The sequence below is a fragment of the Eurypyga helias genome, unplaced genomic scaffold, assembly GCF_000690775.1.
Source record: "Eurypyga helias isolate BGI_N326 unplaced genomic scaffold, ASM69077v1 scaffold18372, whole genome shotgun sequence".
In the NCBI taxonomy this organism is placed as follows: Eukaryota; Metazoa; Chordata; class Aves; order Eurypygiformes; family Eurypygidae; genus Eurypyga; species Eurypyga helias.
In genome coordinates, this window is record NW_010236821.1 from 7,163 (window position 1) to 22,582 (window position 15,420).

The 15,420-nt window shown below is 40.3% G+C and overlaps 1 protein-coding gene across 1 annotated transcript in view; it reads left to right on the forward strand.

The window, feature by feature from the left end:
• Positions 1–15,143, forward strand: part of UBE2J1 (ubiquitin-conjugating enzyme E2, J1) — a 16,834-nt gene extending 1,691 nt beyond the window's left edge. The window contains exons 2-7 of the mRNA XM_010147241.1: positions 855–986; positions 1,659–1,743; positions 3,542–3,647; positions 6,075–6,204; positions 9,714–9,845; positions 14,790–15,143. Coding sequence (XP_010145543.1) covers positions 855–986; positions 1,659–1,743; positions 3,542–3,647; positions 6,075–6,204; positions 9,714–9,845; positions 14,790–15,059 — 855 coding nt within the window. The 3' untranslated portion in view covers positions 15,060–15,143. The remainder of the gene's footprint in view (positions 1–854; positions 987–1,658; positions 1,744–3,541; positions 3,648–6,074; positions 6,205–9,713; positions 9,846–14,789) is intronic.
• Positions 15,144–15,420: the final 277 nt, after the last annotated feature.

Genomic DNA, 15,420 nt, shown 5'->3' on the forward strand with positions numbered 1-15,420 from the left:
CAGCCGGCCTCACCATGGTCTGCACCACGGGCTGCCCGGGAATCCCTGCTCCAGCGCCTGGAGCACCTCCTCCCCCTCCTTTTCCACTAACCTGGGGGTCTGCAGGGCTGTTGCTCTCATGTATTCTCACTCTCCTTTTCTGGCTGCCGTGAACAGGTTTATCCCCTTCTTCTCAAATATGTTATCCCAGAAGCTCTACCACTGTTGCTGAGGGGCTCGGCCTTGGCAAGCACTGGGTCCATCTTGGAACCATCTGTCATTGGCTCTGTTGGACATAGAAGAAGCTTCCAGCAGCTTCTCATAGAAGCCACCCCTGTACCCGCCCCTGCTACCAAAACCTTGCCATGCAAACCCATTACATTTATGGAGAAGCAAAAGAGGGTGGGAACTCCCTGGGGTGTGAGTCAAGTCCCTGTGTTGACTGGGGTATGGAAGGGCGGCTTTGATTAATGTTCTTTCTTGGGGTGGGTTTCCCCTCAGTTCTCCAGAAAAGATTATTCACTGGGGCAAAGACCCAGATTTTCCTTAGTTGACTCAGTTTTCCATCTGTCAGGTAATAAAACTCTTGTCATCATAATTGATATGAATAAAGAGCTTGAATAAAGAATTTGAGGGTTTCAACAGAGCCGTTGTCTAACAAAGTTACCGGAAAGCTATAATCCTGTATCCTTTTAACCAGAATCTTAAAACTGTGTTGGTTGTCTTACCTTCCCTTTGATTTTGAATTCTTAAAACTTCTCCTGCACTGTTTCTTTAGCTTGTTCTTGTTCATGAAAACGGTGTTTATTTGTCTATTTTTGACACACTCTTCTTTTTCTTTTTTTTTTCCTTCTCCCTTTGATGGGGCATTTTAGGATAATCTTTTTGAATGGCACTTTACTGTTAGAGGCCCTCCGGATTCAGATTTTGACGGAGGGGTTTATCATGGACGAATAGTACTACCACCTGAATATCCCATGAAACCACCCAGCATTATTTTGCTGACGGTAAGCATGTTTACTAGTGTTTTCCCTTTTTATGTGATTGATTTAACCGTAGGTGTCTGAGAGAGATTCTTGGCATTTAAGGCAATGCTACCTTTGTAAGAAAGGTGCCATAGTACAGTTAATTTTTTTGTATTTAAATTTAAATGTCAATTTAAAACCCAGAGCTTTTCAAGGTGCCTTTGGTATTCTGTAATTACACGAAGAGTATTCCACCTGATAAGTGAAAGTTTTCTCCTGGAGTAATCACATTGCTGATGTGGTTGTCTAACCTTCTGTTCTTTCCATGGACCCTCTTGGTCTCTCTTGGAGACACTGGTCACATGTTGGAAGGCAGACCTATGGTTTGGCCCACGTTTGTGCATAGTTTCATAGAGCTGTAGCTTTTCAGGTTCTCTGCAGGAGGGGGGGTGGGTTACAGGAGCAACGGGCAAGCCACCATGTCACACTGGGCCATGTGAGGTATCAGTTAAGGGTTTCTTCATGCATGAATAGAGGCAGATGGCAGATTTCTTTGTTCAGAAAGCTGAATCCCAGTTGTGTGAGGTTGGCAGTAACATAATTATCAAATATTGTTTGCATATAGATTTGTTTGATGATGTTTTTTACAACTTGCACCAAAACCCCAGCGTTAACTTACAGCATGTTTTATTATATGTTCTTCTTCTTTTGAAGGCCAATGGCAGGTTTGAAGTGGGGAAGAAAATTTGTTTAAGCATCTCAGGGCATCATCCTGAAACATGGCAGCCTTCATGGAGCAGTAAGTAACAGTTACTGATGATCAGAGCGCTGGAGCACCTCTCCTAATGATGAAAGGCTGGGAGAGTTGGGCTTGTTCAGCCTGGAGAAGGCTCCGGGGAGCCCTTATTGCAACCTTCCAGTACCTGAGGGGGCCTACAAGGAAGCTGGGGGGGCCTTTTTACAAGGGCCTGTAGTGACAGGACGAGGGGTAACGGGTTTAAATTGAAAGAGGGCAGATTTAGATTGCACATCAGGAAGAAATTCTTCACAGAGAGGGTGGTGAGGCACTGGAACAGGTTGCCCAGAGATGTTGTGGATGCCCCATCCCTGGAAGTATTCAAGACCAGGCTGGATGAGGCTTTGAGCAACCTGGTCTAGTGGAAGGTGTCGCTGCCCATGGCAGGGGGGTTGGAAGTAGATGGTCTACCCCCATCAAGCAACTAGATCTCTAAACTGGCAAATCTCACAAAGAATGTTTATAGTGGAAATGGAGATGGATTTTGAGGGAGTAAAAGTATGGGAGCGTTTGAGAAATGTGAAGTCATGAAAGAGCAACATAGGAGGGTTTGGGAATAGTATTAAATAGATGCAGGATGAAAGAGTTAAACTGAGGGGTGATGGTAAGCTTTCAGTTATTTGGATGCACGAGCATTAAGAATTCTCAGACTACTTAGAATATTCTTTGGTTTCCTTTTTTTTTTTTTTTAATTTGTTCTTATGAAATTACTTTAAATCCTATTACTTTACCCCTTTTTGGTATAATTACTATAACCAACCTGAACATTGACAGAGAGGAGTGTTGTCAGAGTTTAGTTCGGCTGCTGTACTTCTGAACACTCAAGAAGAAAGGCAACACAGTCCGAGTTCAGAATAACTGAATGTTTTCTACCTTTTTTTTTTAAAGTTTCATTATCAAAGAAATTGAGATCTAGCACAATTCATCCAAGGCAGTATTTCTGTGTTTATATAACTTTAGTTTTGCTGAGTACAGTACGTCAATTATTTTTATGCAGTCAGTTGAATTTTTTAAAATATATTGATAAGATCTTAGTTTTCTAGCACACTATTCTTCAACTTCTGCAGTCTCTTAGGTTTTTTAAGAAGTAGAAAATCCTGTCTTCTAAGAAGGAGGTATAAATATCTAATCTCTGTTATGTGGTACTTACCTTCCTGTGATATTTACCAAATCAACTAGTAAAATGCCTTGAATTCTTAAATTTCATGACTGTAAAACAAAATTGAAGGATAGATGTTGTCAAAAGAGATGTTTTAGGTGACAGTTCTGTTAGGAGCTGTTGCTAGTATTTAAGTAATGTTCTTCCCCAGCATCATGACATAAAAGGAAAACATTCTGCAGTACATTGCAGAAAAGAAACCACCGAGTTTGTGCGCACTAAATTGCAGCATTTGCATCTAATAGAAAACACAGACAAAAGGAAGCATGCCTTATGAATCCTCCTCCTCTTGTACACCCACTTATGTTACTTCTGCCTCACCTTTTTTCCTTCAGAACCCATTTTTAAAGTCTGGAACTCTATATTGATGCAACATTTTTGTGACAACTTACCTCTTCTGTGTAGTGGCTGATGGAAGAATAAGGCTTTACCTTTCATTTATAATGTGAATTTTGAAAAGGAAGAAAGCCTTGCTGTGTACCAAAAAAAACAGTGCTGCTTGTATAAAATTCAGACTACTACTCCTTTGGGCAAAATGAAGTTTTGCAGGCAGAACTGCAGCTTTTCTGTACTGAGTGTAGAGTGAGATGAAATGACAGTTGTTTCTGCAACCTGGTTTGTATCTCTGTTTTCCCATTTTAGTAAGAACAGCTTTACTAGCCATTATTGGATTTATGCCAACCAAAGGTGAAGGAGCAATAGGATCTCTAGATTATACACCGGAAGAAAGAAGAGCTCTTGCGAAGAAGTAAGCACTAGATTTGTTACTGTGGGTACACATACATGTGCTCTCTTTTAGGGTGAGGGGTAGAAAATAAGTCATTTCAGTCTGTTCTCTTGCATTTATTCCAAATATAAAAGTTCTGTGTCTTGTATATGTTTGGGTTTTTTTTGCCCCTGAACACTGTGCAAACTCTGAACTTGTGGTAAAACCAAATACTTTGAGAGGGTTGAGTTTCTTCTAGCATTGTGTGGTCAATTTAGAGGTTTGTTTGAAATTCAGGCTTAGAGATGTAATTAACATTGTGATATAGTGTTAATTGCAGTGTGGAAGGAAAATGAGTCTGATGGAACTGATAGTAAGTGTAAGTGAGGGAATAAAAACCCAAAACAATGATGCATCATTTCCCTTAAGTAAATAATAATAATAATGAAACAATAACAAAAAAAACCTTGAAGCAACTGCTTCTGAATAATTTTTAGGAAATTAACTTAAAATTAAATTTGTGGCTCTGAAATTATTAGGTCAATAGAAAAGGGAAAGGCAGTGGATGGTGTTTGTCTTAAGCAAGGCTTTTGGTGCTGTCTTCCTTACCATCCTCAGAGAAAAACAGCCTAGGCAAGTGGGTACAGTAAGGAGGATGAAGAAATGGCTGAGCTGCCCAGCTCAAAGGATTGCAGTAAGCAGCACGAAGTCCATCTTCAGACTGGTCACTACGGGTGTATTCCAGAGTTTGATACTGAGGCTAGTGCTGTGCAGTGTCATTAATGACCTGGGTGATGGGGCAGAGTGCACCCTCTGCAAGTGTGCAGAGGATAAAACACTGGGAGGGTGGCTGATACACCCAGAAGGTTGTGCTGTCATCCAGAGGAAGCTCTGTAGGCTGGAGGAATCTCATCAGGCTCAACAAAGAGAAAAAGTCCTGCCCCTGGGGAGGAATAATGCCAGCTGACCAGCTGGAAAGCAGCTTGGCAGGGGAGGACCTGGGGGTCCTGGTGCTCCCCAAGCTGAATGTGAGGCAGCAACGTGTCCTTGCAGCAAAGAAAGCTAATGGCATCCTGGGATGCATTAGGAGCATTGCCAGCAGGTCGAGGGAAGTGATCCTTCCTCCGTACTGACCACTAGTGAGACATCTGGAGCGTTGGGTCCAGGTTGGGGCTGTGTCCAGGTTGGGGTACCAGAAAGGTAGGGACTTACTGAAGTAAATGTAGTGCAGTGCCACAAAAGGTGATTGAGGAACTGGAACGTGTTTCATCCAAGGAGAGGCTAAGGGAGCTGGGAGTGTTCAGCCTGGAGAAAAGGAGGCTCAGGGAATCTTATCCAGGTGTACAAATATCTGAAAGGAAGGTGTAAAGAAGGCAGAGGCAGGCTCTTCTCAGTGGCATCCAGTGACAGCACAAGAGGGTATGGGCGCAAACTGAAACGCACAGAATTCAATCTGGATGCAAGAAAACATTTTTTTACTGTGAACATGGTCAGAGCAGTAGCACAGGTTGTGCAGAGAGGTAGTGGAGTCTCTGTCCTTGGAGGTATTAAAAATGTGACTGGAAAATAGACCTGGGCAATGTGCTCTGCTTGGCCTTGCTTTGACCAAGGAGGCTGAACTAAATGATTTCCAGAGCTCCTTCCCAACCTCAACTATTCTGTGATTATCCTTAAATGAAATCTTATACCTGTGGGGTTTTTTGGTCTTTCTCCTTTCCCTGTCTGGGAAGAAGGTACTTGAAAGACCACATCCCTGTCTTACAAGCATCTTGTAACCGTATTCCAAATTGTAACTAGTACCTTATTTTGCAGGCAGATGTGAGCGTACGCTGCCTGTACTCTGAGCCAGTCAGAAGCTGCACGTTTCCTGTTAGCATGGCACTGAGTCAGAGCTAATAAACCCTGCTGAGAGGTAGGGTTTAATGGGTTGGTCTTGATAGCCTGCTATCAAGGCTGTGTGGTTTCTCACTGGCTTGGAGAGTTGCCTGCAGTGTGCCCTTTAGACACATTAGGCATGCAGGAGAGGAAAGGTGATGCTTTTGCAGAAGCTGAAATTCCTGGATTTGGGGTGCGAGCTCCTGGGTCCAATTTAATATTTGTAATAATAATTAGATCTTTATAATTTACAATTTTAATTTGCTGCAGATATAAAGTGAGTTTTAAAATGGTAACAAATTATTAATAGATTATAGATAATAGTAATAGGTAAGTCATGTTAATGTTTTCCTAAATGACATGACACAATATGCATATTTTCCTAAATGACGTGAGGCAATATGCGTATGTAATAGATAATCCTCGACGTATTTTTTCAAGATAATGTGATTTAGGGTGGGGGGCGGTACTTTCAAGCTCCTAGTCTTGACACCACTTGTCTTTCTGTGGATTGTTTTGCGAAGAGTTTGTTTCAACAAACAGACAAGAACGTTATGAGAACGTGGTGTTCTGAGCTATGTCATTTGTGGCCAGGTCACAAGACTTCTGTTGTGAAATGTGTGGCACATCTATGAAGACAGCCCTTTTACCACTGACATCTGGAAGTGTGTCAAGCCAGGCGGACAAGGAGGCCAAAGAACTTGCCAGACAAATTAGCTTCAAGGTGAAGTCACTGTTTAAACTTTTATCTCTGTGGTATAGAATTAAAAAACCTCACCCTGCAGAAAAACTTGTAAATTGCAGAAATATTTATAATTTCATAAACCTTCTTCGATCACTATGTGAAAACCTGTTTTTTTAGGACAGTCTGAGAGAGAAAAAATAGGAGTGGATCTCTTGCAATGTGCCAGTTAATAAATTATGCATCTCAAGCACTGATTGATTAGTTTTCATTTTAGTGGTGAGTGCTGTGATAAGAACTGCCTAACTGTGTTGGTTTTACTTCCATGTTTTCAGTCATTAATAATTTGATTAAATTCTCCAGGAACAGTCATATCATAAAAGTGTTAGTTAGTTTTGGGCAAAGCTAACCTAAATTTTTTTTTCCTCTTGTGATTCCCACTGCTACCCCCTCCCCTCCCAACTCCTCCTCCTTTTGACTTATGGAAGGAATAAAACATATTCCTACTGAAAAAGGGTTGCAAATTCTTTTGAACTTCCCTGCAGCTGAAGATACTGAAAGTTGAACTCTGGTATGGAAGTTGCTGTTACCCAAAAATGTGTCCTCTAGCTTGTGTTTCAGTGAAAGTAAGGTTTGTTTACCCAAATCACGTGCCTCAGAATATTGTATGTCTTGCATGCACAGTGTTGATTTTCACTGGGTTTTCCACTAAACTCTTAAATCAGCCACTAAAGAAGATGCTGTGCATGAGGGCAGGGAACTATAATGAAATATGTCAAGACAGTGTGGCATTGGCACAGAGCACATCCTCACTAAGGTCAGGGATGCTAATACGTTCCCTTTTATCACCAACGTTTTCCTAACACTGCCCTAAAGACTAGTGTGTTGTGTGTGTGTGTGCCATGAGGGTAAAGACTGCCTCCCAGTGAGTGTTGCTGCCAGTTTTGCTGTATGATCTCCCATCTGGGCACATCGACGTGGTTTGGTCTGTGTGTAACGATGCTTATGATAAAAACATCTCAAAATCTTTTACAAGGATGAGGAGATGCAGGGGCAGAGTTTTGAAGTTGAGCTGCTCGGAGAAGCAATCGGCTGCCTGCTCCTGGCTTTTTCACAGTAGAAAAGGGTTAAAAAGAGGAAGAATATTTTTTACATAAGAACTGCTAATCTTAATCACAGGAATTCTAGAAATATCAGAGTATAATTTTTTTTTTTTTTAGAAAGAATTCAACTTTTGTTTCATACCTTTTTCAGTTTTAAAATGAAAGACTTAGGGAGATCAATCTCTAAAGAATGTTGGTGCATTCCATGTTTCCACATACTTAACTCCACCTCCGAAGAACAAGCACTCAGCAAGGGTAAAATGAACGAACGCCTCAGGTTTCTATAACCTTTCACAGTCCGTTGTGGTTTTTTTACAAGGTACATCAGTTCTGTCCTCTGGTTGTGCCTTCCCTCTCTTTCTCAAATAAAATCTTAGGGATTTTTTAAGCTTCCTGCTGCTCTGCTTTGATTGACTGTTATTGCTTGATGTTAGACTGAAGCGTTCCACTGATGTGTAAACTCATACTATGAATTACTAGCAAGGGATACAAAAGTGTTTAATAATTTTGATCTATTTTATGTCGGTTTATGGGGTTTTAACATCAGATTGCTGATTGAGTGTAGAATTTGAGAGACCGTCTGTACTAGCAATCTCTGCATTATCTTGACCCTTAAAGAAGAAATTTCTTAACCGTTTCTACATGATGCTGGGATTATGTAAAATTATTTCACACCAGCCTTAAGCAAAATGGCATCTTTAAAAAACAAGCACGCACCCCCAAAAAACCAAATTAACCTCCAAAAAAGCAATACCTGTGTGTGGTATTGAGAAGGGAATATGAAATTCAGGAGAAAAACATAAGAAACCACATTTCCTCATTACAATTTTCCTGCTTCTGTGAGGCTCCACCTTTTGTTCCTGTCTGTTTTAATAGGAAATTATATTTTTATATTTTATTTATATTTTTAGGTTTAGTTAGCACTTTCGTGAACTAAAATAAATGCACGTTTTGTAGTCCATGTGCCTTATAGAGATTAATAGTAGAGATGAAATGAGCTGCTCTTGGAAAAAGCAGATGTATGAAAAGCAGTGGTCACAGGTTCAAGGGAAGGATGGGAAAGGAAAATTCACCCTGTGGGTTGTCAAATGCTGGAACTACCCAGAGAAGCTGTGGACCTCCAGCTTTGGAGATGCTCATAAGTTGACTGAACAGTGGGGCTCCAGTCTAGCCTGAATTACTCATAATCTTGTGTTGCTTTGTTGCTGGTCCGTATTTGAGTCATAACTAGTTCTGTCTAGTGTTAGAGTTCATAATGGTCAAGTGCAGAAGGAAAGCAGTGTTGTCAGGCTGTAAGTGTTTTTAAATCTTGAATTCATCTTCAGGTTGCTTCACTTATATATTTTTCAGATTCTTGTGGGATAATCTAAAGCAAGAAACAGGGATTTTAATTTCCTTACACAAAATAGCATCATGAAAGAATGTTACCTTGTGATCTTACCAGCTTACCACCATTAACTAGTTGGTTTCTAATATACTGTTTGTATTTCTTACTACTACTATCACCACTACTTATATCTGCATTTGAAGACTATACAGGATTGGATTTGGAATTGTCATCTTTATTATAAATTGAGGTCTCAATACACAACTTGCTGATAAAAATGAATCTAGTCATGACTTTTTTGGATAAATTTTCAAGTGTTTCAGTTCAGAACCGTGATGCTCTCCTTTTTCATTGCCAAGGGATTATTGCAGGCATATATACTGTTTTAACAAGAGGTTTGTTCGTGATCATCTACATGTCACTACTGATCTCTTGCTTCAAATTTCCAAAAGCATGAACCCTAAATTCTGAGAGCCGATGTTTATTAGACGTTTTATAAATGTGTACAAAAGCAGTATCATAAGGCTTGTGTATTTTTCTTTTGCTTTGCTTGTGCTGAAATTTAAACGCTGCAAACTGGGGTACGTGTACCTGACACAGGGTAGTGCCATGCAGATGTGCCCACTCTGGCAAGGAAGCAACTTTGGTACTAGAACCAGTGTAGCCACATTAAATTAGGAGGTACTGGAGGCTAGTTAGTCCTGCTGAGAAACAAGCTATATTAGTTCACGTGTAACAACAGTAGTCAGCATTCACTCAAGGACACGAGAAACACAAGTTTTAAAAAATGGTGTCATTTCTGGCATAATGTTATCTTGGATCTTCTGAAGAATTTTCTGGTTTGCTTTATACATCTGTGCGGGTTTTTTTTTTAATATTGTATCTGTTATGTGCAAACAAAATTGGTTTTAAAACTGTTGTTTGCACATCTATGGTCTATAAAGAATGAGAATTTCTTAAACCTGCTGATGTGTAATTGAAATGCAGTTGGCATACTGAGTATTATGTCTCAGTGAGTTTCATATTCTCCATACATTAAAATGCACATTCCAAAATAAGCTAAATCTTTTTTGGAGCAATTTTGATCTTGTCTCTGAAGTGTACATATTTACTCCTTGTAGGCAGAAGTCAATTCATCCAGGAAGTCTGATGCTGGACCCTCAGACACATCAGGATTGAACCACTCGTCTGCTTCACGTGAGCCCCGTCAGGATGGCGCAGCTAGAGCGTTCCAGGTTCCAACAAGTGCAGTGGTACGGTCTGACTTTGAGCTGCTTTAGTGCAAGTACAGGCATATTGTACTTAAATTGAAAGCGGTGAGATTTAGATTGGACATCAGGAAGAAGTTCTCTGGGCAACCTGTTCCAGTGTCTCACCACCCTCTCCAGGAAGAAGCTGTGGATGCCCCATCCCTGGAAGTGTTCAAGGCCGGGCTGGACGAGGCTTTGAGCAACGTGGTCTAGTGGAAGGTGTCCCTGCCCATGGCAGGGGTGTTGGAACCAGGTGATCTTTAAGGTCCCTTCCAACCCAGCCCATTCTGTGATAGTCTGAACGTGAAATTGGTATTATTAATCTGATTGGAGGCTTCTAGAAGAAATGTATGAACTACATACTCTTAATGAACTTCTACATATTTTTATATAAAATCTTTAATGTATAGGTTAACAAGTTCATAACATTATGGTGTCTGAAGTGCTACAATTTACCATCTGCATAATATATCACAATATTTTGCAATAGAATCCTTAGCCAGAGACAAAAAAAAAAAAGTTTTGGTCATCATTTGTAGCTTTTAAATATCAGTAAAGGATATCTTTGTGGTTTTTATAATCTCTTAGGTAAATCTGACTAAAACATTCTTACCATTTGAAGTGTGACACTTAGGTTTTAATACAGCTAGGTGTGGGACTTACATAATGGTTTCAGAAGTGACCGAGGCCTGGTGATGGGCCAAGGCAGCTGCTGTTGTGACTGTGGCAAATGCAATCTAAATTCACTGATAAATTGCAGACAAATCCCAGCTAAGCTGTCTTTTTTAGAGAGGATGGGGCTGCAGATCGTTTAAAAAAACTAACACACGTCAAATAACGTCAGACCATCTGTTGTGTGTTTGCAACATATTTTCAAGCTATGTAGAAATATAAAGATGCTAATAGCATACTTTTGTCCCACAATAAGGATTTTTCCAGATTGTTCAGGATTTAATAAACCGTTTTATTTTATTCTTCTTATTACAAATCCTGGCTAATATAGTAGAACTAGCCAAAATACCAAGGCATCACTAGCATTTTCTTGAGGACACAATTTTTTTTTATTAATCCCATTTCTAAGAAATTTGTTTAATCAAATTATGCTGATTTAGTAAGTAATGGTTAACTTAAGTTTCAGCAGAAGAGTCCTATGTGAAATGAGACCTTTAGGCATATAAATATCTATATGTGATAAGCTGTAAATGATGAAAAGTGGATCCTTCTTTTAAGGGATCCATGTCACATTCATCATTGTTAGTTTGTGTTTGAAACAATCCCTGTGTTTCTTAGCTGCCACACTTTGAGTGTTAGGAGTTTTTGTGGAGCCATTGAGGAGTGACTTACGGTCACAGTGCAAGGAAGAAATGTGTAACAGGAAAGACTAAAGAATTTGAGCTTGCTATTCTTGTGTTCTTATTCATGCATTCTATTCTATGCATTCTATTCTATTCTATGCATGCAATTCTATGATTCTATGATTCTATGCAGAAGTTAATAGAAATCTTCTCAAAGTGGGGGGTGTGGGGCCTTGACCTGCTAATAGGCGTGAAAGAGTTTCCATGCAAACCTCAGATGCTTTCTGTTCAGCTGGGCTTCTTGCATGTGTAAAATCAGTTTGTTGGGTTAGTCCTTGTTGTGTGAAGACCTAATTCTACCTTACTAAGTTGTAAGTGTTAGATGTGGGCGATATCACAACTATTTTTTTTCTCTTCTTGGATAAAGTGTTTACCCCAGTTACTCTACAAATGTGTTTTAATTAAAAGCTGTTGTAGAAAATTTGCAGTTGTGAACCTGAAATTTATGTCCTTTGAGAATAAAAAGGGCAGAGGGAGACCCGATGCTGAATCCTTGTATTAGCTTGCTTAATTCTTTCTGGTGTGGTAGATTGTGCATAACTCTGAAGTCATGGGACCTTAGATCCCATGAGATTGGAAAACCAATCTCCAGACTGCTTCATGGGCTGGTTTGTTCTTTTGAGCAACAATTGTCTATTCCATTATTTTTACCTTTAAGCTGTTTGAAAGGACAGATTTTTTGCAGTGAACTAGTGTCAGGACAGTTGTGAGTGCAGTGGTGACCTTCATGGCATAGATTTAACTGTCTTATGTGAGGAGCATGCCGAAATGGGTCCCTGGCATGGCATCGCTTCGAGTCCATTCCTCCTGTTCCACACGCAGCTTTATTCCTGAAGAGAGAATTTCTCATTCCATCAGCAGAAAAGATATTTTGAATTAACTTTCCCTTCTGTCAGCTTTTGCTCAGCAAAAGGAATGTAGCTTCCCTGTCTAAAGAAGCACCAAGACTTAGAGTGTTTTCAGCAAAGCATTTTCTTACATTTCAGAACTCAGTTTGAAATAGTAGTTTGTGCTTCAGCAATGGCAATTGTTATATTAAGAGCAGTGCTATCTTAGGGTGAATTGTGTATAATACAGTGCTGTAGTCTTGCAGCTCACCCTCAGCCTTTCCAGTATGGTTTGGCAGAAAATGCCTTAAAATTGGATGGGAATTGTGTCTTGTGAAGTGTTGCATTAGTCTAAAAATTGACAATTTTGCTGAAGGAGAATTAAAAAACTTGCTGGAAGTAAAGACAAGAAGGCTCTTTTTTTTAAATTTACAGTACAGCCCATCTGCCACTTTTGGCATTCTTAATAATTGAAGACTTCAAACAAAAAACCCTTTATCTAGATGGGTACATTATTTAAGATACATTAGCATCTAGTCTTACACTTACATTGAGTAATGATAACTCATTTCTTACCTAACTTGCTTCTACATGTCTGCTAATAGAATCATAGAATCACAGGATGGTTTGGGTTGGAAGGGACCTTAAAGATCATCTAGTTCCAACCCCCAATCTAATACTTGCTCATTGATTATGTGGGGAATCCCAAGGCAGGGGATTAGCTCAGCTTTGGGGGAAGCACTCGGTCTCCTGTTGCCCCGATGCATCTATATATATTTCCTCAAAAAAAAAAAACGAAAAAAAAAACCCACAAACCAAACCAAAAAGAAAAATGGAAAGCCTTGCAATTGCCAGTGAGATTTCTCTCAAATTACAGCTCTGTTCATGTCAGCACATGGCACCTTGTTTCATTCAGAACAGGGTCTTTCTGTTCTGTTTCAAAAACTTGCAGTACTGGGAAGAAAGCCAGGTGTGTGACAGCCAGTGCCAGTTACTTTGGTTAAGTATGAAGGATCAGGAGTATTTCTGGACTTATTAAAGCAACTTTTAAAAGAGAAATTTAAAAACACCACCACTTTGCCTGCTGAATTTGCAGTTCTTGCTTCCTGAATTCACTTCTCTCCATCTCCCCCTCTGCAAAATGGGAGGGTAGATGATTCTAGGAACTTCATTTTCAAAGGCTCAGCTTCCCTAAGTCTTTATTTTCCTTGGCATGAGGAGCTTTTCAAGTAGCTTCAGCATGAAGCAGAAAAACTCTCTTCTGCACCATAGTGGAAATCGTGGCAAGCTGCTCATGGTGTTCTTGGCTGTCTCTGCTGATTAGATAAATATTTTAAAAACATTTTTCTTTGAAGCTACCCAAGCTGCTTGCTTGCTCAGGCAAGAAACCGATGTAAACGGGCAAGTTGTCAAATGTGACGAGTCATTACTTCCTTGCTGATAATGAACAGTGGAAAATACAGTTGAGGAGGAGGTAGGAAAGGAAAGTCACTTCTCTGGGCTAGTGACATCACTGCCTAGGTGAAAATTTGGAGGTTCTTCTCCCACATGCAGAATATGTGGCCAAAGACTTGCAGGACAGAGTATTGCCTCCTGTCTTGTGGATCATCAAACCTGATACACAGCTGAGGACATTCCCTGTCTGGCCATGTGGAATGGATATCTTTTGTGGATATAGTCAGCTGGCCAAAACAGTGCTTAGGGTTGCGGATATTGTGTCCATCAAAAGGCTTTTCCTTGGAAGCAAATACAGAATGTCTAGAATTCTGGTTTTATCTGCTGTAATGATGCTTTTAGAAGAAGGCAGGGGGTTAACTCTGGAAAACAGCTGCAGGTTGCTTTAAGTGGGAATACCTCCAAGCTCTTCTGAAAAGTGACAGGATTTCTAAGAGCTACTTCTTTGAAACACTTTGAAACTGAACCTTTTCAGGATGTTTTATTTTCAAGAACAGTGCTGTGTCCCCCTTTTTAATATTAAAAATAGTTGACGGTTTGAGTTTTGACTGTGGCAAGCAGGATTAGGCTGGTGGGATATCAGAACCCCTAGTTTCAGTCTTACAAACTGAAAAATTATTTTCTTCAGAATACTCTCCAGAGCTGAACATCAGTTGCCACCGTCAATTTCCTTACTCCCTGTCACGGCACACCAGCGGTTGACCAGGAGAGGGCAATAGGTAGGTGTAAGTATTGTGTAGGTACAGAGCTCCTCAGGGGTTTGGGTTTGTTTTTTCTAGTGTTGTTGGTGCTGATGAGGACAGACTTTTGGACCCAGCTGCCCAGAGGAAGGCATGCAGCATTGCTTAATTACAATTCTCTGGATCTGCCTCCTCCTTTTCTTGCACCCTTCCCCACCCCAGCTTGTTTCCCCTTCAGTGTAGGTGACAGTACAAATCCTCAGAGACTTCACTGGCTGGAGGATTACTAAAGATTTCTTCAACTACAAAGAGTTAAGCAAATCCTAGACAGAGATACTTGAAATATCTTGGTTTGGAATGAATCTAGAATTCAAATATTGTTTGACACACTTGCTTCAGACTTTTTTTTGTCCTCAGAACTACTAATTTCCGGCTTGAAATACGCTATCTTTAGAAGAAGTCTGTGGACAAAAATGATGGCTGTAACGATCTCATAACTAATAGTGATACGTGTTATCAGGCTTTCAAGTAGTAGCAATTACCGAAGAGTATGTTTTAACCCTGATGACTTTATTCCTTGCTAACGTTACGCACTGTCTCGCCTCACAACTCTTCACCTTTCCTTTTTAGTCTGAAACTCCGAGTAGCAGTGCAGCCGCCAGCCAGGAGCGTACTCCGCCTGTGTCCACCAACACATCTCTGAGTCCTCGGCAGCGCCGTGCCCAGCAGCAGAGTCGGAGACGGGCTCCGTCTTCAACTGACTTTAATCGGGTACAGCAACCACGAGTCAACATGAACCACACTGGGTCAACTGTTCTCATCGTCCTTCTGACTTTTGCATTGGCAGCTCTCATATTTCGTAGAATATGTTTGGCTAACGAGTACGTGTTTGAGTTGTAAGGTTGTTTCTGTCGTAACAGCAGTGACTTGGATGCTTCATTGAACATTCTGTATTGGCTATGACATGAGAACTGTTTACAAAGATTACCTTTTGTATTTACGCTTAAGCCCTTATGAATGTTAATGTACCTGCAGATACATTACTTGTAAGAAAAGCCAAGTTGGACATTTAACTACAGGTGTTAATTGAGTGCCCACTAGATGCTTGGAGAAATGATGCAGTGGAGTAGTAACATTAAGGCAGTGTGGGACATTACTCAGTCTGAGTAATTGATCAACTAGGAAAAGACAATTTTTAACAAGTGGTTGATTCACTTTTTTTATGGCAAGTAAATGCAATTCATCACCCCATCTAAGCTGG